The sequence below is a fragment of the Salvelinus fontinalis genome, chromosome 2, assembly GCF_029448725.1.
Source record: "Salvelinus fontinalis isolate EN_2023a chromosome 2, ASM2944872v1, whole genome shotgun sequence".
Taxonomy (NCBI): Eukaryota; Metazoa; Chordata; class Actinopteri; order Salmoniformes; family Salmonidae; genus Salvelinus; species Salvelinus fontinalis.
The window spans coordinates 95,133,658-95,155,626 of NC_074666.1; the positions used below are offsets into that span (position 1 = coordinate 95,133,658).

At 44.6% G+C, this 21,969-nt stretch overlaps 2 protein-coding genes across 4 annotated transcripts in view; both read right to left on the reverse strand.

Moving 5' to 3' along the window:
• Nucleotides 1–1,335, reverse strand: part of LOC129832312 (E3 ubiquitin-protein ligase ZNF598-like) — a 28,676-nt gene extending 27,341 nt beyond the window's left edge. For 2 of the 3 annotated variants that reach the window (XM_055896295.1, XM_055896286.1), the window contains exon 1: nucleotides 1,027–1,334. In XM_055896295.1, coding sequence (XP_055752270.1) covers nucleotides 1,027–1,197 — 171 coding nt within the window. In that variant the 5' untranslated portion in view covers nucleotides 1,198–1,334. Of the gene's footprint in view, nucleotides 1–1,026 lie in introns of all 3 variants that reach the window. The other variant, XM_055896305.1, reaches the window with a different exon arrangement.
• Nucleotides 1,336–8,690: 7,355 nt separating this feature from the next.
• Nucleotides 8,691–21,969, reverse strand: part of LOC129832332 (coiled-coil domain-containing protein 97-like) — a 32,271-nt gene continuing 18,992 nt past the window's right edge. The window contains exon 6 of the mRNA XM_055896326.1: nucleotides 8,691–8,961. Within this exon, the coding sequence (XP_055752301.1) occupies nucleotides 8,823–8,961 (139 nt within the window). The 3' untranslated portion in view covers nucleotides 8,691–8,822. The remainder of the gene's footprint in view (nucleotides 8,962–21,969) is intronic.

The window sequence follows — 21,969 nt, forward strand, 5'->3', positions numbered from 1 at the left end:
ATTAAAATGTAAACATTAGGCTATAGGCCCATTTCAAGCATATTGAAATACATTTCATGTTCAATCAATTTTGACTTCTATTTTGCTACTTGTACTTTTCACAACTGTCTGTAATTTGTCAAAAATATATCATGTGTAACCTAACATGCGAGCAATGACGTGCCAAATCTGTGATTTAGTGCATTTTTATTGAGTAAGCATTAGAATAAACCGCCTCAATATTTGCAGCCGTAGCAGGTGGTAGGCCTAATGTCTCTCTAGGAGCTGATCCGTCGTCAGCAGTGAAATAATTGTAATGTTAAGGTATTATTTGAATGGAGAAAACGTATCCTAGAGCAGTGATCCCTTTCTTCCGATCTATCAGACCGCTGTTTCTGCGTGGTGTTTTGGGAAACGCATGTTACATCATCGGCCGTTGTAGTAAAGATGGATAGGATAGTTAAAACACTCCAACCAAAATGCCATCGCTTCGGGAAACCGGGCCCTGGTCAATATAATGTATAATCTGTGGCTAGGTCCATGGTACGGGGGGGTGACTGTCCCGTCGCCGGTAGTAAATGACAAACCATTACATAACCACCACCCATCATGAAGCCTGACAGCTCTCTCTCATAAGACGTAACCTTACATGGCCTTATAGCAACGGTTACATACTTATTAGTTACCTACATAAATACAAACTACTTACCTGGTGACAATAACACCAAAGATTTGTTTTAGAACTAAACTCATTGTTCTATTTGTGATAACAAAACGTTAGTCATTACGTTAGCTAGCTAGGTCATTTAACTGTGTGTGTGGGGGGGGGGTTAGCTAGTGCCTGCCTATTACCACTTACAAACTACAAATATGTCTTGACTTTCACGAATAACTATAACTAAATAAAAACCGATGACTAACTTAACTAGTTAGATAAGATATCAGTGAGAGATAATAGAAACGTAGCCGGCTAGCAAGCTGACCAGATAACACGGCCTACACTGTCACAGCGCATCCCCGCTGTAGGAGTAGTCGGGGACGGCGTACCTTGTCGAGCTCCTCCCGGCAGACGGCGCAGTACTTCTGGTTACACAGCACCCTCATTTTGGTCGAGCAGCGGTAGCACACCGGGTGGTCGCATTTTCCCAGGGCGAAGATGTCGAGCTCCTGACAACACAGAACACAGTTCCGCTCGTAGTTGTTAGATGTTGATTCCATGGTAGTTTTTAAAAAAGGCACAAACGGAGTTATATTTGGTTTTCAGGCTGAATCGTAGACGTTAGGAAGTAGCTGGGTGGCTAAACAGCGGCTGTTGGTTAAAAGAAGCAGGTAGCGTCTGTTTGTGTGATGAGACGGAAGTCCTAAAGTCACTCGCCAATGCTGAGATTTACTGGTGTATACGCTATAAGGATAGACTGTTCACGGGTTTGTCTGCATTCAATGGTAGGTGTGCTTCGCCTATCCCTCGACGAGGCATTTGGCGTTCATTGCACAGGCGGGTCCTCTGACATCTCCACATTGCCTGTCTCAGTGACTCAGAACATTTCAGATTATTTTTTAATGTCAATCCGAGAAGCATTACATTTAGTATGGTATGTATTAATTTGTGGGTGTCCATCATCCATTTCATATGTTACGAATTCCAATTTGTTGTGGCTAATATTAGCTAGCTGGCTAACGTTAGCTAGATTAGGGGTTAATTTTTAAAAATGTATTTGTTAGGGTTAAGGCGTCCACGTGTTACCCAGCCGGTAGAGTTCGTGCCTATATTATGAAGACATTTTGTGTCGTTTTGGACTTCGGTGAGTTTTCCGGCTGTTCGGGCACACATTACTCTACAGGCAAACCAAAGTGCGGAGCCGAAGCCCCTTCGTCGGTGATTGGTCAACAGTTGGATTCTTCAATAAAGTCTGTAATTCAACGAGACGACTTGTTTCAATGCAAATGTTTTATTTTAAAATACCAAATATCTTAGTTAGATGTAAAATTGCGCAAATAAGATCTCTAAGGCAAAAATGTCAAAATTAATGACAGATTAGATTATCAGCCACGCTCAAGGTCATAAACGATATCTTAACCGCCATCGATAGGAAACAGTACTGTGCAGCCGTATTCATTGACCTGGCCAAGGCTTTTGACTCTGTCAATCACCTCATCGGCAGACTCGACAGCCTTGGTTTCTCTAATGATTGCCTCGCCTGGTTCACCAACTACTTCTCTGATCGAGTTCAGTGTGTCAAATCGGAGGGGTTGTTGTCCGGGCCTCTGGCAGTCTCTATGGGGGTGCCACAGGGTTCAATTCTTGGACCGACTCTCTTCTCTGTATACATCAATGATGTCACTCTTGCTGCTGGTGATTCTCTGATCCACCTCTACGCAGACGACACTATTCTGTATACTTCTGGCCCTTCTTTTGACACTGTGTTAACAACCCTCCAGGCGAGCTTCAATGCTGTACAGCTCTCCTTCCGTGGCCTCCAATTGCTCTTAAATACAAGTAAAACTAAATGCATGCTCTTCAACCGATCGCTGCCTGCACCTGCCCGCCTGTCCAACATCACTACTCTGGACGGCTCTGACTTAGAATATGTGGACAACTGTAACGGATGTGAAATGGCTAGCTAGTTAGCGGGTACGCGCTAGTAGCATTTCAATCAGTTACGTCACTTGCTCTGAAACCAATATGTAGTGTTGCCCCTTGCTCTGCAAGGGCCGTGGCTTTTGTGGAGCGATGGGTAACGACGCTTCGTGGGTGTCAGTTGTTGATGTGTGCAGAGGGTCCCTGGTTCGCGCCCGTGTTGGGGCGAGGGGACGGTTTAAAGTTATACTGTTACACAACTACAAATACCTAGGTGTCTGGTTAGACTGTAAACTCTCCTTCCAGACTCACATCAAACATCTCCAATCCAAAGTTAAATCTAGAATTGGCTTCCTATTCCGCAACAAAGCATCCTTCACTCATGCTGCCAAACATACCCTTGTAAAACTGACCATCCTACCAATCCTCGACTTCGGTGATGTCATTTACAAAATAGCCTCCAAAACCCTACTCAATAAATTGGATGCAGTCTATCACAGTGCCATCCGTTTTGTCACCAAAGCCCCATATACTACCCACCACTGCGACCTGTACACTCTCGTTGGCTGGCCCTCGCTTCATACTCGTCGCCAAACCCACTGGCTCCAGGTCATCTACAAGACCCTGCTAGGTAAAGTCCCCCCTTATCTCAGCTCGCTGGTCACCATAGCAGCACCTACCTGTAGCACGCGCTCCAGCAGGTATATCTCTCTGGTCACCCCCAAAACCAATTCTTCCTTTGGCCGCCTCTCCTTCCAGTTCTCTGCTGCCAATGACTGGAACGAACTACAAAAATCTCTGAAACTGGAAACACTTATCTCCCTCACTAGCTTTAAGCACCAGCTGTCAGAGCAGCTCATAGATTACTGCACCTGTACATAGCCCATCTATAATTTAGCCCAAACAACTACCTCTTTACATACTGTATTTATTTATTTATTTTGCTCCTTTGCACCCCATTATTTCTATCTCTACTTTACACTTTCTTCCACTGCAAACCAAACATTCCAGTGTTTTTTTTAACTTGCTATATTGTATTTACTTCGCCACCATGGTCTTTTTATATTTTTATTTATTTATATATATATTTTATATATTTTGTTTGCCTTCACCTCCTTTATCTCACCTCACTTGCTCACATTGTATATAGACTTATTTTTCACTGTATTATTGACTGTATGTTTGTTTTACTCCATGTGTAACTATGTGTTGTTGTATGTGTCACACTGCTTTGCTTTATCTTGGCCAGGTCGCAATTGTAAATGAGAACGTGTTCTCAATTTGCCTACCTGGTTAAATAAAGGTGAAATAAAAAAAAAATAAAAAAAAAATTCTTGAGTTATCTTGACTATTTTGTCTACGGCCTCTCAAAACGGACAAACAGTGCTATTGCCGTTTTATTCTCGTTTTTTTAAAAATCAAATCAAATGGTATTTGTCACATACACGTGTTTAGCAGATGTTATTGCGGGTGTAGCTTGTGTTTCAAGCTCTAACAGTGCAGTAATATCTAACAATACACACAATTCTAAAGTAAAGGAATGGAATTAAAAATATATACATATCGGGTGAGCAACGTTAGAGGGTCACAGCCTTAGATACAGTAGGATAGAATACAGTATATACATATGAGATGAGTAATACATAGACTAAGATACAGTAGGATAGAATACAGTATATACATATGAGATGAGTAATACATAGACTAAGATACAGTAGGATAGAATACAGTATATACATATGAGATGAGTAATACATAGACTAAGATACAGTAGAATAGGATAGAATACAGTATATACATATGAGATGAGTAATACATAGACTAAGATACAGTAGAATAGTATAGAATACAGTATATACATATGAGATGAGTAATGCATAGACTAAGATACAGTAGAATAGGATAGAATACAGTATATACATATGAGATGAGTAATCCATAGACTAAGATACAGTAGAATAGTATAGAATACAGTATATACATATGAGATGAGTAATACAACATATGTAAACATTATTAAAGTGGCCAGTGATTCCAAGTCTATGTAAATAGGGCAGCAGTCTCTAATGTGCTAGTGATGGCTATTTAACAGTCTGATGGCCTTGAGATAGAAGCAGTCTCTCGGTCCCTGCTTTGATGCACCTGTACTGACCTCACCTTCTGGATGGTAGCGGGGTGAACAGGCAGTGGCTCGGGTGGTGAGGATGCACCTGTACTGACCTCGCCTTCTGGATGGTAGCGGGGTGAACAGGCAGTGGCTCGGGTGGTGAGGATGCACCTGTACTGACCTCGCCTTCTGGATGATAGCGGGGTGAACAGGCAGTGGCTCGGGTGGTGAGGATGCACCTGTACTGACCTCGCCTTCTGGATGATAGCGGGGTGAACAGGCAGTGGCTCGGGTGGTGAGGATGCACCTGTACTGACCTCGCCTTCTGGATGATAGCGGGGTGAACAGGCAGTGGCTCGGGTGGTGAGGATGCACCTGTACTGACCTCGCCTTCTGGATGATAGCGGGGTGAACAGGCAGTGGCTCGGGTGGTGAGGATGCACCTGTACTGACCTCGCCTTCTGGATGATAGCGGGGTGAACAGGCAGTGGCTCGGGTGGTGAGGATGCACCTGTACTGACCTCGCCTTCTGGATGATAGCGGGGTGAACAGGCAGTGGCTCGGGTGGTTGTTGCCCTTGATGATCTTTTGGCCTTCCTGTGACATCGGGTGCTGTAGGTGTCCTGGAGGGCAGGCAGTTTCAAATCAAATTTTATTAGTCACATACACATGGTTAGCAGATGTTAATGCGAGTGTAGCGAAATGCTTGTGCTTCTAGTTCCGACAATGCAGTAATAACCAACAAGTAATCTAACCTAACAATTCCACAACTACTACCTTATACACAAAAGTGTAAAGGGATAAAGAATATGTACATAAAGATATATGAATGAGTGATGGTACAGAACGGCATAGGCAAGATGCAGTAGATGGTATAGAGTACAGTATATACATATGAGATGAGTAATGTAGGGTATGTAAACATTATATTAAGTGGCATTGTTTAAAGTGGCTAGTGATAAATTTTTACATACATTTCCATCAATTCCCATTATTAAAGTGGCTGGAGTTGCCACGGTTAAGGGCTGTATCCAGGCATTCCACGTTACGCGACCGTAGCCGTGGTATATTGGCCTTATACCACACCTCCTCAGGCCTTATTGCTTAATTATAAACCAGGTAGTTTGGATCCTGGATGCTGATTTGTATTTAATATGGATCCCCATTAGCTGTTGCCAAGGCAGCAGCTATCCTTCCTGGGGTTTATTATGGATCCCCATTAGTTCCTGCCAAGGCAGCGCCTACTCTTCCTGGGGTTTATTATGGATCCCCATTAGTTCCTGCCAAGGCAGCAGCTACTCTTCCTGGGGTTTATTATGGATCCCCATTAGTTCCTGCCAAGGCAGCGGCTACTCTTCCTGGGGTTTATTATGGATCCCCATTAGTTCCTGCCAAGGCAGCGGCTACTCTTCCTGGGGTTTATTATGGGTCCCCATTAGTTTCTGCCAAGGCAGCGGCTACTCTTCCTGGGGTTTATTATGGATCCCCATTAGTTCCTGCCAAGGCAGCAGCTACTCTTCCTGGGGGTTTATTATGGATCCCCATTAGTTCCTGCCAAGGCAGCGGCTACTCTTCCTGGGGTTTATTATGGATCCCCATTAGTTCCTGTCAAGGCAGCAGCTACTCTTCCTGGGGTTTATTATGGATCCCCATTAGTTCCTGCCAAGGCAGCAGCTACTCTTCCTGGGGTTTATTATGGATCCCCATTAGTTCCTGCCAAGGCAGCGCCTACTCTTCCTGGGGTTTATTATGGATCCCCATTAGTTCCTGCCAAGGCAGCAGCTACTCTTCCTGGGGTTTATTATGGATCCCCATTAGCTGTTGCCAAGGCAGCAGCTACTCTTCCTGGGGTTTATTATGGACCCCCCCCCTGCCAAGGCAGCAGCTACTCTTCCTGGGGTTTATTATGGATCCCCATTAGTTCCTGCCAAGGCAGCAGCTACTCTTCCTGGGGTTTATTATGGATCCCCATTAGTTCCTGCCAAGGCAGCAGCTACTCTTCCTGGGGTTTATTATGGATCCCCATTAGTTCCTGCCAAGGCAGCAGCTACTCTTCCTGGGGTTTATTATGGATCCCCATTAGGTGTTGCCAAGGCAGCAGCTACTCTTCCTGGGGTTTATTATGGATCCCCATTAGCTGTTGCCAAGGCAGCAGCTACTCTTCCTGGGGTTTATTATGGACCCCCCCCTGCCAAGGCAGCAGCTACTCTTCCTGGGGTTTATTATGGATCCCCATTAGTTCCTGCCAAGGCAGCAGCTACTCTTCCTGGGGTTTATTATGGATCCCCATTAGTTCCTGCCAAGGCAGCAGCTACTCTTCCTGGGGTTTATTATGGATCCCCATTAGCTGTTGCCAAGGCAGCAGCTACTTTTCCTGGGGTTTATTATGGATCCCCATTAGCTGTTGCCAAGGCAGCAGCTTCTCTTCCTGGGGTTTATTATGGATCCCCATTAGTTCCTGCCAAGGCAGCAGCTACTCTTCCTGGGGTTTATTATGGATCCCCATTAGTTCCTGTCCAAGGCAGCAGCTACTCTTCCTGGGGTTTATTATGGACCCCCCCTGCCAAGGCAGCAGCTACTCTTCCTGGGGTTTATTATGGATCCCCATTAGTTTCTGCCAAGGCAGCAGCTACTCTTCCTGGGGTTTATTATGGATCCCCATTAGTTCCTGTCCAAGGCAGCAGCTACTCTTCCTGGGGTTTATTATGGATCCCCATAAGTTCCTGCCAAGGCAGCAGCTACTCTTCCTGGGGTTTATTATGGATCCCCATTAGTTCCTGCCAAGGCAGCAGCTACTCTTCCTGGGGTTTATTATGGATCCCCATTAGTTCCTGCCAAGGCAGCAGCTACTCTTCCTGGGGTTTATTATGGATCCCCATTAGCTGTTGCCAAGGCAGCAGCTACTTTTCCTGGGGTTTATTATGGATCCCCATTAGCTGTTGCCAAGGCAGCAGCTACTTTTCCTGGGGTTTATTATGGATCCCCATTAGCTGTTGCCAAGGCAGCAGCTACTCTTCCTGGGGTTTATTATGGATCCCCATTAGTTCCTGCCAAGGCAGCAGCTACTCTTCCTGGGGTTTATTATTGACCCCCCTGCCAAGGCAGCAGCTACTCTTCCTGGGGTTTATTATGGATCCCCATTAGTTCCTGCCAAGGCAGCAGCTACTCTTCCTGGGGTTTATTATGGACCCCCCCCTGCCAAGGCAGCAGCTACTCTTCCTGGGGTTTATTATGGATCCCCATTAGTTCCTGCCAAGGCAGCAGCTACTCTTCCTGGGGTTTATTATGGAATCCCCATTAGCTGGAAATGGAACGGAAAAAAATCGCCTGTTTTCTACCTGTTTTCAGCCCTTTCAAATACTACAAATACTACCTCTTCATTGAGTTGCTGACTCAGTTACAATCAGCTCTCTGCCTCATTGAGTTGCTGACTCAGTTACAATCAGCTCTCTGCCTCATTGAGTTGCTGACTCAGTTACAATCAGCTCTCTGCCTCAGTTACAATCAGCTCTCTGACTCGTTGAGTTGCTGACTCAGTTACAATCAGCTCTCTGCCTCGTTGAGTTGCTGACTCAGTTACAATCAGCTCTCTGCCTCGTTGAGTTGCTGACTCAGTTACAATCAGCTCTCTGCCTCATTGAGTTGCTGACTCAGTTACAATCAGCTCTCTACCTCATTGAGTTGCTGACTCAGTTACAATCAGCTCTCTGCCTCAGTTACAATCAGCTCTCTGACTCATTGAGTTGCTGACTCAGTTACAATCAGCTCTCTGCCTCATTGAGTTGCTGACTCAGTTACAATCAGCTCTCTGCCTCATTGAGTTGCTATCTCAGTTACAATCAGCTCTCTGACTCAGTTACAATCAGCTCTCTGCCTCATTGAGTTGCTGACTCAGTTACAATCAGCTCTCTGACTCAGTTACAATCAGCTCTCTGACTAACAATTTCAGCGGCCAGTGTTGTCAGCAGGGTGTGGAGTCTTACTGTCCAAACAAAAACTAGGAAATAATTAAACTGACTAACGACGTACGTAAACATGATTTATTGCTATCCATACAAACTGAATATTAAATGAATGTGATGAAAACAAAGAGCAGAAACGTGACATAGTTTAGTTATTACAGAAGTTATCATATTTACAGTCCAATGACAGCTGCTGTCATGACATAACTATAGTCATGTCCTCCTCTTCCTCCTCCTCCTCCTCCTCCTCTTCATCATCCTCATCGAAGTACTTCTCCTCTGCATCTCTGTTGACGATGTCCAGGTTGTCGTAGTCGGGGTTCCCATCCACTTCACTGCAACACACACAGCTAGTAAAGTAGTGTGAGATCAGTCTGTCCACTGCAACACACACAGCTAGTAAAGTAGTGTGAGATCAGTCTGTTCACTGCAACACACAGCTAGTAAAGTAGTGTGAGATCAGTCTGTCCACTGTAACACACAGCTAGTAAAGTAGTGTGAGATCAGTCTGTCCACTGTAACACACAGCTAGTAAAGTAGTGTGAGTTCAGTCTGTCCACTGTAACACACAGCTAGTAAAGTAGTGTGAGTTCAGTCTGTCCACTGTAACACACAGCTAGTAAAGTAGTGTGAGATCAGTCTGTCCACTGTAACACACACAGCTAGTAAAGTAGTGTGAGATCAGTCTGTCCACTGCAACACACAGCTAGTAAAGTAGTGTGAGATCAGTCTGTCCACTGCAACACACACAGCTAGTAAAGTAGTGTGAGATCAGTCTGTCCACTGCAACACACACAGCTAGTAAAGTAGTGTGAGTTCAGTCTGTCCACTGTAACACACACAGCTAGTAAAGTAGTGTGAGATCAGTCTGTCCACTGCAACACACACAGCTAGTAAAGTAGTGTGAGATCAGTCTGTCCACTGCAACAAACACAGCTAGTAAAGTAGTGTGAGTTCAGTCTGTCCACTGCAACACACACAGCTAGTAAAGTAGTGTGAGTTAAGTCTGTCCACTTCACTGTAACACACACAGCTAGTAAAGTAGTGTGAGTTCAGTCTGTCCACTGTAACACACACAGCTAGTAAAGTAGTGTGAGATCAGTCTGTCCACTGCAACACACACAGCTAGTAAAGTAGTGTGAGATCAGTCTGTCCACTGCAACACACAGCTAGTAAAGTAGTGTAAATTCAGTCTGTCCACTGTAACACACACAGCTAGTAAAGTAGTGTGAGATCAGTCTGTCCACTGCAACACACAGCTAGTAAAGTAGTGTGAGATCAGTCTGTCCACTGTAACACACACAGCTAGTAAAGTAGTGTGAGATCAGTCTGTCCACTGTAACACACACAGCTAGTAAAGTAGTGTGAGATCAGTCTGTTCACTGCAACACACAGCTAGTAAAGTAGTGTGAGATCAGTCTGTCCACTGTAACACACAGCTAGTAAAGTAGTGTGAGTTCAGTCTGTCCACTGTAACACACACAGCTAGTAAAGTAGTGTGAGTTCAGTCTGTCCACTGTAACACACAGCTAGTAAAGTAGTGTGAGTTCAGTCTGTCCACTGTAACACACACAGCTAGTAAAGTAGTGTGAGATCAGTCTGTCCACTGCAACACACACAGCTAGTAAAGTAGTGTGAGATCAGTCTGTCCACTGCAACACACACAGCTAGTAAAGTAGTGTGAGATCAGTCTGTCCACTGTAACACACACAGCTAGTAAAGTAGTGTGAGATCAGTCTGTCCACTGTAACACACACAGCTAGTAAAGTAGTGTGAGATCAGTCTGTTCACTGCAACACACAGCTAGTAAAGTAGTGTGAGATCAGTCTGTCCACTGTAACACACAGCTAGTAAAGTAGTGTGAGTTCAGTCTGTCCACTGTAACACACAGCTAGTAAAGTAGTGTGAGTTCAGTCTGTCCACTGTAACACACAGCTAGTAAAGTAGTGTGAGTTCAGTCTGTCCACTGTAACACACACAGCTAGTAAAGTAGTGTGAGTTCAGTCTGTCCACTGTAACACACACAGCTAGTAAAGTAGTGTGAGTTCAGTCTGTTCACTGCAACACACAGCTAGTAAAGTAGTGTGAGATCAGTCTGTCCACTGTAACACACAGCTAGTAAAGTAGTGTGAGTTCAGTCTGTCCACTGTAACACACACAGCTAGTAAAGTAGTGTGAGTTCAGTCTGTCCACTTCCCTGCAACACACACAGCTAGTAAAGTAGTGTGAGTTCAGTCTGTCCACTGCAACACACACAGCTAGTAAAGTAGTGTGAGATCAGTCTGTCCACTGCAACACACACAGCTAGTAAAGTAGTGTGAGATCAGTCTGTCCACTGCAACACACAGCTAGTAAAGTAGTGTGAGATCAGTCTGTCCATTGCAACACACACAGCTAGTAAAGTAGTGTGAGATCAGTCTGTCCACTGCAACACACACAGCTAGTAAAGTAGTGTGAGATCAGTCTGTCCACTGTAACACACACAGCTAGTAAAGTAGTGTGAGATCAGTCTGTCCACTGCAACACACACAGCTAGTAAAGTAGTGTGAGATCAGTCTGTCCACTGCAACACACAGCTAGTAAAGTAGTGTGAGATCAGTCTGTCCACTGCAACACACAGCTAGTAAAGTAGTGTGAGTTCAGTCTGTCCACTGCAACACACACAGCTAGTAAAGTAGTGTGAGTTCAGTCTGTCCACTGCAACACACACAGCTAGTAAAGTAGTGTGAGATCAGTCTGTCCACTGCAACACACAGCTAGTAAAGTAGTGTGAGATCAGTCTGTCCACTGCAACACACACAGCTAGTAAAGTAGTGTGAGTTCAGTCTGTCCACTGCAACACACACAGCTAGTAAAGTAGTGTGAGATCAGTCTGTCCACTGTAACACACACAGCTAGTAAAGTAGTGTGAGATCAGTCTGTCCACTGTAACACACACAGCTAGTAAAGTAGTGTGAGTTCAGTCTGTCCACTGTAACACACACAGCTAGTAAAGTAGTGTGAGATCAGTCTGTCCACTGTAACACACACAGCTAGTAAAGTAGTGTGAGATCAGTCTGTCCACTGCAACACACAGCTAGTAAAGTAGTGTGAGTTCAGTCTGTCCACTGCAACACACACAGCTAGTAAAGTAGTGTGAGTTCAGTCTGTCCACTGCAACACACACAGCTAGTAAAGTAGTGTGAGTTCAGTCTGTCCACTGCAACACACACAGCTAGTAAAGTAGTGTGAGTTCAGTCTGTCCACTGCAACACACACAGCTAGTAAAGTAGTGTGAGATCAGTCTGTCCACTGCAACACACAGCTAGTAAAGTAGTGTGAGATCAGTCTGTCCACTGTAACACACACAGCTAGTAAAGTAGTGTGAGATCAGTCTGTCCACTGTAACACACACAGCTAGTAAAGTAGTGTGAGATCAGTCTGTCCACTAACACACACAGCTAGTAAAGTAGTGTGAGATCAGTATGTCCACTGCAACACACACAGCTAGTAAAGTAGTGTGAGATCAGTCTGTCCACTGTAACACACACAGCTAGTAAAGTAGTGTGAGATCAGTCTGTCCACTGTAAAACACACAGCTAGTAAAGTAGTGTGAGATCAGTCTGTCCACTGCAACACACACAGCTAGTAAAGTAGTGTGAGATCAGTCTGTCCACTGTAACACACACAGCTAGTAAAGTAGTGTGAGATCAGTCTGTCCACTGCAACACACACAGCTAGTAAAGTAGTGTGAGTTCAGTCTGTCCACTGTAACACACACAGCTAGTAAAGTAGTGTGAGATCAGTCTGTTCACTGCAACACACAGCTAGTAAAGTAGTGTGAGATCAGTCTGTCCACTGTAACACACAGCTAGTAAAGTAGTGTGAGATCAGTCTGTCCACTGTAACACACACAGCTAGTAAAGTAGTGTGAGTTCAGTCTGTCCACTTCCCTGCAACACACACAGCTAGTAAAGTAGTGTGAGTTCAGTCTGTCCACTGCAACACACACAGCTAGTAAAGTAGTGTGAGATCAGTCTGTCCACTGCAACACACACAGCTAGTAAAGTAGTGTGAGATCAGTCTGTCCACTGCAACACACACAGCTAGTAAAGTAGTGTGAGATCAGTCTGTCCACTGTAACACACACAGCTAGTAAAGTAGTGTGAGATCAGTCTGTCCACTGCAACACACACAGCTAGTAAAGTAGTGTGAGATCAGTCTGTCCACTGTAACACACACAGCTAGTAAAGTAGTGTGAGATCAGTCTGTCCACTGCAACACACACAGCTAGTAAAGTAGTGTGAGATCAGTCTGTCCACTGCAACACACAGCTAGTAAAGTAGTGTGAGATCAGTCTGTCCACTGCAACACACAGCTAGTAAAGTAGTGTGAGTTCAGTCTGTCCACTGCAACACACACAGCTAGTAAAGTAGTGTGAGTTCAGTCTGTCCACTGCAACACACACAGCTAGTAAAGTAGTGTGAGATCAGTCTGTCCACTGCAACACACAGCTAGTAAAGTAGTGTGAGATCAGTCTGTCCACTGCAACACACACAGCTAGTAAAGTAGTGTGAGTTCAGTCTGTCCACTGCAACACACACAGCTAGTAAAGTAGTGTGAGATCAGTCTGTCCACTGTAACACACACAGCTAGTAAAGTAGTGTGAGATCAGTCTGTTCACTGCAACACACAGCTAGTAAAGTAGTGTGAGATCAGTCTGTCCACTGTAACACACACAGCTAGTAAAGTAGTGTGAGATCAGTCTGTCCACTGTAACACACACAGCTAGTAAAGTAGTGTGAGATCAGTCTGTCCACTAACACACACAGCTAGTAAAGTAGTGTGAGATCAGTCTGTCCACTGCAACACACACAGCTAGTAAAGTAGTGTGAGTTCAGTCTGTCCACTGTAACACACACAGCTAGTAAAGTAGTGTGAGATCAGTCTGTCCACTGCAACACACACAGCTAGTAAAGTAGTGTGAGATCAGTCTGTCCACTGCAACAAACACAGCTAGTAAAGTAGTGTGAGTTCAGTCTGTCCACTGCAACACACACAGCTAGTAAAGTAGTGTGAGTTAAGTCTGTCCACTTCACTGCAACACACACAGCTAGTAAAGTAGTGTGAGTTCAGTCTGTCCACTGTAACACACACAGCTAGTAAAGTAGTGTGAGTTCAGTCTGTCCACTGTAACACACACAGCTAGTAAAGTAGTGTGAGATCAGTCTGTCCACTGCAACACACACAGCTAGTAAAGTAGTGTGAGATCAGTCTGTCCACTGCAACACACACAGCTAGTAAAGTAGTGTAAATTCAGTCTGTCCACTGTAACACACACAGCTAGTAAAGTAGTGTGAGATCAGTCTGTCCACTGCAACACACACAGCTAGTAAAGTAGTGTGAGATCAGTCTGTCCACTGCAACACACACAGCTAGTAAAGTAGTGTGAGATCAGTCTGTCCACTGTAACACACAGCTAGTAAAGTAGTGTGAGTTCAGTCTGTCCACTGTAACACACACAGCTAGTAAAGTAGTGTGAGATCAGTCTGTTCACTGCAACACACAGCTAGTAAAGTAGTGTGAGATCAGTCTGTCCACTGTAACACACAGCTAGTAAAGTAGTGTGAGTTCAGTCTGTCCACTGTAACACACACAGCTAGTAAAGTAGTGTGAGTTCAGTCTGTCCACTGTAACACACAGCTAGTAAAGTAGTGTGAGTTCAGTCTGTCCACTGTAACACACACAGCTAGTAAAGTAGTGTGAGATCAGTCTGTCCACTGCAACACACACAGCTAGTAAAGTAGTGTGAGATCAGTCTGTCCACTGCAACACACACAGCTAGTAAAGTAGTGTGAGATCAGTCTGTCCACTGTAACACACACAGCTAGTAAAGTAGTGTGAGATCAGTCTGTCCACTGTAACACACACAGCTAGTAAAGTAGTGTGAGATCAGTCTGTTCACTGCAACACACAGCTAGTAAAGTAGTGTGAGATCAGTCTGTCCACTGTAACACACAGCTAGTAAAGTAGTGTGAGTTCAGTCTGTCCACTGTAACACACAGCTAGTAAAGTAGTGTGAGTTCAGTCTGTCCACTGTAACACACAGCTAGTAAAGTAGTGTGAGTTCAGTCTGTCCACTGTAACACACACAGCTAGTAAAGTAGTGTGAGATCAGTCTGTTCACTGCAACACACAGCTAGTAAAGTAGTGTGAGATCAGTCTGTCCACTGTAACACACAGCTAGTAAAGTAGTGTGAGATCAGTCTGTCCACTGTAACACACACAGCTAGTAAAGTAGTGTGAGTTCAGTCTGTCCACTGTAACACACACAGCTAGTAAAGTAGTGTGAGTTCAGTCTGTCCACTTCCCTGCAACACACACAGCTAGTAAAGTAGTGTGAGTTCAGTCTGTCCACTGCAACACACACAGCTAGTAAAGTAGTGTGAGATCAGTCTGTCCACTGCAACACACACAGCTAGTAAAGTAGTGTGAGATCAGTCTGTCCACTGTAACACACACAGCTAGTAAAGTAGTGTGAGATCAGTCTGTCCACTGCAACACACACAGCTAGTAAAGTAGTGTGAGATCAGTCTGTCCACTGCAACACACAGCTAGTAAAGTAGTGTGAGATCAGTCTGTCCACTGCAACACACAGCTAGTAAAGTAGTGTGAGTTCAGTCTGTCCACTGCAACACACACAGCTAGTAAAGTAGTGTGAGTTCAGTCTGTCCACTGCAACACACACAGCTAGTAAAGTAGTGTGAGATCAGTCTGTCCACTGCAACACACAGCTAGTAAAGTAGTGTGAGATCAGTCTGTCCACTGCAACACACACAGCTAGTAAAGTAGTGTGAGTTCAGTCTGTCCACTGCAACACACACAGCTAGTAAAGTAGTGTGAGATCAGTCTGTCCACTGTAACACACACAGCTAGTAAAGTAGTGTGAGATCAGTCTGTTCACTGCAACACACAGCTAGTAAAGTAGTGTGAGATCAGTCTGTCCACTGTAACACACACAGCTAGTAAAGTAGTGTGAGATCAGTCTGTCCACTGTAACACACACAGCTAGTAAAGTAGTGTGAGATCAGTCTGTCCACTAACACACACAGCTAGTAAAGTAGTGTGAGATCAGTCTGTCCACTGCAACACACACAGCTAGTAAAGTAGTGTGAGTTCAGTCTGTCCACTGTAACACACACAGCTAGTAAAGTAGTGTGAGATCAGTCTGTCCACTGCAACACACACAGCTAGTAAAGTAGTGTGAGATCAGTCTGTCCACTGCAACAAACACAGCTAGTAAAGTAGTGTGAGTTCAGTCTGTCCACTGCAACACACACAGCTAGTAAAGTAGTGTGAGTTCAGTCTGTCCACTGCAACACACACAGCTAGTAAAGTAGTGTGAGTTCAGTCTGTCCACTGCAACACACACAGCTAGTAAAGTAGTGTGAGATCAGTCTGTCCACTGCAACACACACAGCTAGTAAAGTAGTGTGAGATCAGTCTGTCCACTGCAACACACACAGCTAGTAAAGTAGTGTGAGATCAGTCTGTCCACTGCAACACACAGCTAGTAAAGTAGTGTGAGATCAGTCTGTCCACTGTAACACACAGCTAGTAAAGTAGTGTGAGTTCAGTCTGTCCACTGTAACACACACAGCTAGTAAAGTAGTGTGAGTTCAGTCTGTCCACTGTAACACACAGCTAGTAAAGTAGTGTGAGTTCAGTCTGTCCACTGTAACACACACAGCTAGTAAAGTAGTGTGAGATCAGTCTGTCCACTGCAACACACACAGCTAGTAAAGTAGTGTGAGATCAGTCTGTCCACTGCAACACACACAGCTAGTAAAGTAGTGTGAGATCAGTCTGTCCACTGTAACACACACAGCTAGTAAAGTAGTGTGAGATCAGTCTGTCCACTGTAACACACACAGCTAGTAAAGTAGTGTGAGATCAGTCTGTTCACTGCAACACACAGCTAGTAAAGTAGTGTGAGATCAGTCTGTCCACTGTAACACACAGCTAGTAAAGTAGTGTGAGTTCAGTCTGTCCACTGTAACACACAGCTAGTAAAGTAGTGTGAGTTCAGTCTGTCCACTGTAACACACAGCTAGTAAAGTAGTGTGAGTTCAGTCTGTCCACTGTAACACACACAGCTAGTAAAGTAGTGTGAGTTCAGTCTGTTCACTGCAACACACAGCTAGTAAAGTAGTGTGAGATCAGTCTGTCCACTGCAACACACACAGCTAGTAAAGTAGTGTGAGATCAGTCTGTCCACTGCAACACACAGCTAGTAAAGTAGTGTGAGATCAGTCTGTCCACTGCAACACACAGCTAGTAAAGTAGTGTGAGTTCAGTCTGTCCACTGCAACACACACAGCTAGTAAAGTAGTGTGAGTTCAGTCTGTCCACTGCAACACACACAGCTAGTAAAGTAGTGTGAGTTCAGTCTGTCCACTGCAACACACACAGCTAGTAAAGTAGTGTGAGATCAGTCTGTCCACTGCAACACACAGCTAGTAAAGTAGTGTGAGATCAGTCTGTCCACTGCAACACACACAGCTAGTAAAGTAGTGTGAGTTCAGTCTGTCCACTGCAACACACACAGCTAGTAAAGTAGTGTGAGATCAGTCTGTCCACTGTAACACACACAGCTAGTAAAGTAGTGTGAGATCAGTCTGTCCACTGTAACACACACAGCTAGTAAAGTAGTGTGAGTTCAGTCTGTCCACTGTAACACACACAGCTAGTAAAGTAGTGTGAGATCAGTCTGTCCACTGTAACACACACAGCTAGTAAAGTAGTGTGAGTTCAGTCTGTCCACTGCAACACACACAGCTAGTAAAGTAGTGTGAGTTCAGTCTGTCCACTGCAACACACACAGCTAGTAAAGTAGTGTGAGATCAGTCTGTCCACTGTAACACACACAGCTAGTAAAGTAGTGTGAGATCAGTCTGTCCACTGTAACACACACAGCTAGTAAAGTAGTGTGAGATCAGTCTGTCCACTGCAACACACACAGCTAGTAAAGTAGTGTGAGATCAGTCTGTCCACTGTAACACACACAGCTAGTAAAGTAGTGTGAGATCAGTCTGTCCACTGTAACACACACAGCTAGTAAAGTAGTGTGAGATCAGTCTGTCCACTAACACACACAGCTAGTAAAGTAGTGTGAGATCAGTATGTCCACTGCAACACACACAGCTAGTAAAGTAGTGTGAGATCAGTCTGTCCACTGTAACACACACAGCTAGTAAAGTAGTGTGAGATCAGTCTGTCCACTGTAAAACACACAGCTAGTAAAGTAGTGTGAGATCAGTCTGTCCACTGCAACACACACAGCTAGTAAAGTAGTGTGAGATCAGTCTGTCCACTGCAACACACACAGCTAGTAAAGTAGTGTGAGATCAGTCTGTCCACTGTAACACACACAGCTAGTAAATTAGTGTGAGATCAGTCTGTCCACTGCAACACACACAGCTAGTAAAGTAGTGTGAGTTTAGTCTGTCCACTGTAACACACACAGCTAGTAAAGTAGTGTGAGATCAGTCTGTTCACTGCAACACACAGCTAGTAAAGTAGTGTGAGATCAGTCTGTCCACTGTAACACACAGCTAGTAAAGTAGTGTGAGTTCAGTCTGTCCACTGTAACACACACAGCTAGTAAAGTAGTGTGAGTTCAGTCTGTCCACTTCCCTGCAACACACACAGCTAGTAAAGTAGTGTGAGTTCAGTCTGTCCACTGCAACACACACAGCTAGTAAAGTAGTGTGAGATCAGTCTGTCCACTGCAACACACACAGCTAGTAAAGTAGTGTGAGATCAGTCTGTCCACTGTAACACACACAGCTAGTAAAGTAGTGTGAGATCAGTCTGTCCACTGCAACACACACAGCTAGTAAAGTAGTGTGAGATCAGTCTGTCCACTGCAACACACAGCTAGTAAAGTAGTGTGAGATCAGTCTGTCCACTGCAACACACAGCTAGTAAAGTAGTGTGAGTTCAGTCTGTCCACTGCAACACACACAGCTAGTAAAGTAGTGTGAGTTCAGTCTGTCCACTGCAACACACACAGCTAGTAAAGTAGTGTGAGATCAGTCTGTCCACTGCAACACACACAGCTAGTAAAGTAGTGTGAGATCAGTCTGTCCACTGCAACACACACAGCTAGTAAAGTAGTGTGAGTTCAGTCTGTCCACTGCAACACACACAGCTAGTAAAGTAGTGTGAGATCAGTCTGTCCACTGTAACACACACAGCTAGTAAAGTAGTGTGAGATCAGTCTGTTCACTGCAACACACAGCTAGTAAAGTAGTGTGAGATCAGTCTGTCCACTGTAACACACACAGCTAGTAAAGTAGTGTGAGATCAGTCTGTCCACTGTAACACACACAGCTAGTAAAGTAGTGTGAGTTCAGTCTGTCCACTGCAACACACACAGCTAGTAAAGTAGTGTGAGATCAGTCTGTCCACTTCACTGCAACACACACAGCTAGTAAAGTAGTGTGAGATCAGTCTGTCCACTGTAACACACACAGCTAGTAAAGTAGTGTGAGTTCAGTCTGTCCACTGCAACACACACAGCTAGTAAAGTAGTGTGAGATCAGTCTGTCCACTGCAACACACACAGCTAGTAAAGTAGTGTGAGATCAGTCTGTCCACTGTAACACACACAGCTAGTAAAGTAGTGTGAGATCAGTCTGTCCACTGCAACACACACAGCTAGTAAAGTAGTGTGAGATCAGTCTGTCCACTGCAACACACACAGCTAGTAAAGTAGTGTGAGATCAGTCTGTCCACTGCAACACACACAGCTAGTAAAGTAGTGTGAGATCAGTCTGTCCACTGTAACACACACAGCTAGTAAAGTAGTGTGAGATCAGTCTGTCCACTGTAACACACACAGCTAGTAAAGTAGTGTGAGATCAGTCTGTCCACTGTAACACACACAGCTAGTAAAGTAGTGTGAGATCAGTCTGTCCACTGTAACACACACAGCTAGTAAAGTAGTGTGAGTTCAGTCTGTCCACTGCAACACACACAGCTAGTAAAGTAGTGTGAGTTCAGTCTGTCCACTGCAACACACACAGCTAGTAAAGTAGTGTGAGATCAGTCTGTCCACTGCAACACACACAGCTAGTAAAGTAGTGTGAGTTCAGTCTGTCCACTGCAACACACACAGCTAGTAAAGTAGTGTGAGATCAGTCTGTCCACTGTAACACACACAGCTAGTAAAGTAGTGTGAGATCAGTCTGTCCACTGTAACACACACAGCTAGTAAAGTAGTGTGAGATCAGTCTGTCCACTTCACTGCAACACACAGCTAGTAAAGTAGTGTGAGATCAGTCTGTCCACTGTAACACACACAGCTAGTAAAGTAGTGTGAGATCAGTCTGTCCACTGTAACACACACAGCTAGTAAAGTAGTGTGAGATCAGTCTGTCCACTGTAACACACACAGCTAGTAAAGTAGTGTGAGTTCAGTCTGTCCACTGCAACACACACAGCTAGTAAAGTAGTGTGAGATCAGTCTGTCCACTGCAACACACACAGCTAGTAAAGTAGTGTGAGATCAGTCTGTCCACTGCAACACACACAGCTAGTAAAGTAGTGTGAGATCAGTCTGTCCACTGTAACACACACAGCTAGTAAAGTAGTGTGAGATCAGTCTGTCCACTGTAACACACACAGCTAGTAAAGTAGTGTGAGATCAGTCTGTCCACTGCAACACACACAGCTAGTAAAGTAGTGTGAGTTCAGTCTGTCCACTGCAACACACACAGCTAGTAAGTAGTGTGAGTTCAGTCTGTCCACTGCAACACACAGCTAGTAAAGTAGTGTGAGATCAGTATGTCCACTGCAACACACAGCTAGTAAAGTAGTGTGAGATCAGTCTGTCCACTGTAAAACACACAGCTAGTAAAGTAGTGTGAGATCAGTCTGTCCACTGCAACACACACAGCTAGTAAAGTAGTGTGAGATCAGTCTGTCCACTGTAACACACACAGCTAGTAAATTAGTGTGAGATCAGTCTGTCCACTGCAACACACACAGCTAGTAAAGTAGTGTGAGTTCAGTCTGTCCACTTCCCTGCAACACACACAGCTAGTAAAGTAGTGTGAGTTCAGTCTGTCCACTGCAACACACACAGCTAGTAAAGTAGTGTGAGATCAGTCTGTCCACTGCAACACACACAGCTAGTAAAGTAGTGTGAGATCAGTCTGTCCACTGTAACACACACAGCTAGTAAAGTAGTGTGAGATCAGTCTGTCCACTGCAACACACACAGCTAGTAAAGTAGTGTGAGATCAGTCTGTCCACTGCAACACACAGCTAGTAAAGTAGTGTGAGATCAGTCTGTCCACTGCAACACACAGCTAGTAAAGTAGTGTGAGTTCAGTCTGTCCACTGCAACACACAGCTAGTAAAGTAGTGTGAGTTCAGTCTGTCCACTGCAACACACAGCTAGTAAAGTAGTGTGAGTTCAGTCTGTCCACTGCAACACACAGCTAGTAAAGTAGTGTGAGTTCAGTCTGTCCACTGCAACACACAGCTAGTAAAGTAGTGTGAGATCAGTCTGTCCACTGCAACACACAGCTAGTAAAGTAGTGTGAGTTCAGTCTGTCCACTGTAACACACACAGCTAGTAAAGTAGTGTGAGTTCAGTCTGTCCACTGCAACACACACAGCTAGTAAAGTAGTGTGAGATCAGTCTGTCCACTGCAACACACACAGCTAGGAAAGTAGTGTGAGATCAGTCTGTCCACTGCAACACACACAGCTAGTAAAGTAGTGTGAGTTCAGTCTGTCCACTGCAACACACACAGCTAGTAAAGTAGTGTGAGATCAGTCTGTCCACTGTAACACACACAGCTAGTAAAGTAGTGTGAGATCAGTCTGTTCACTGCAACACACAGCTAGTAAAGTAGTGTGAGATCAGTCTGTCCACTGTAACACACACAGCTAGTAAAGTAGTGTGAGATCAGTCTGTCCACTGTAACACACACAGCTAGTAAAGTAGTGTGAGTTCAGTCTGTCCACTGCAACACACACAGCTAGTAAAGTAGTGTGAGATCAGTCTGTCCACTTCACTGCAACACACACAGCTAGTAAAGTAGTGTGAGATCAGTCTGTCCACTGTAACACACACAGCTAGTAAAGTAGTGTGAGTTCAGTCTGTCCACTGCAACACACACAGCTAGTAAAGTAGTGTGAGATCAGTCTGTCCACTGCAACACACACAGCTAGTAAAGTAGTGTGAGATCAGTCTGTCCACTGCAACACACACAGCTAGTAAAGTAGTGTGAGATCAGTCTGTCCACTGTAACACACACAGCTAGTAAAGTAGTGTGAGATCAGTCTGT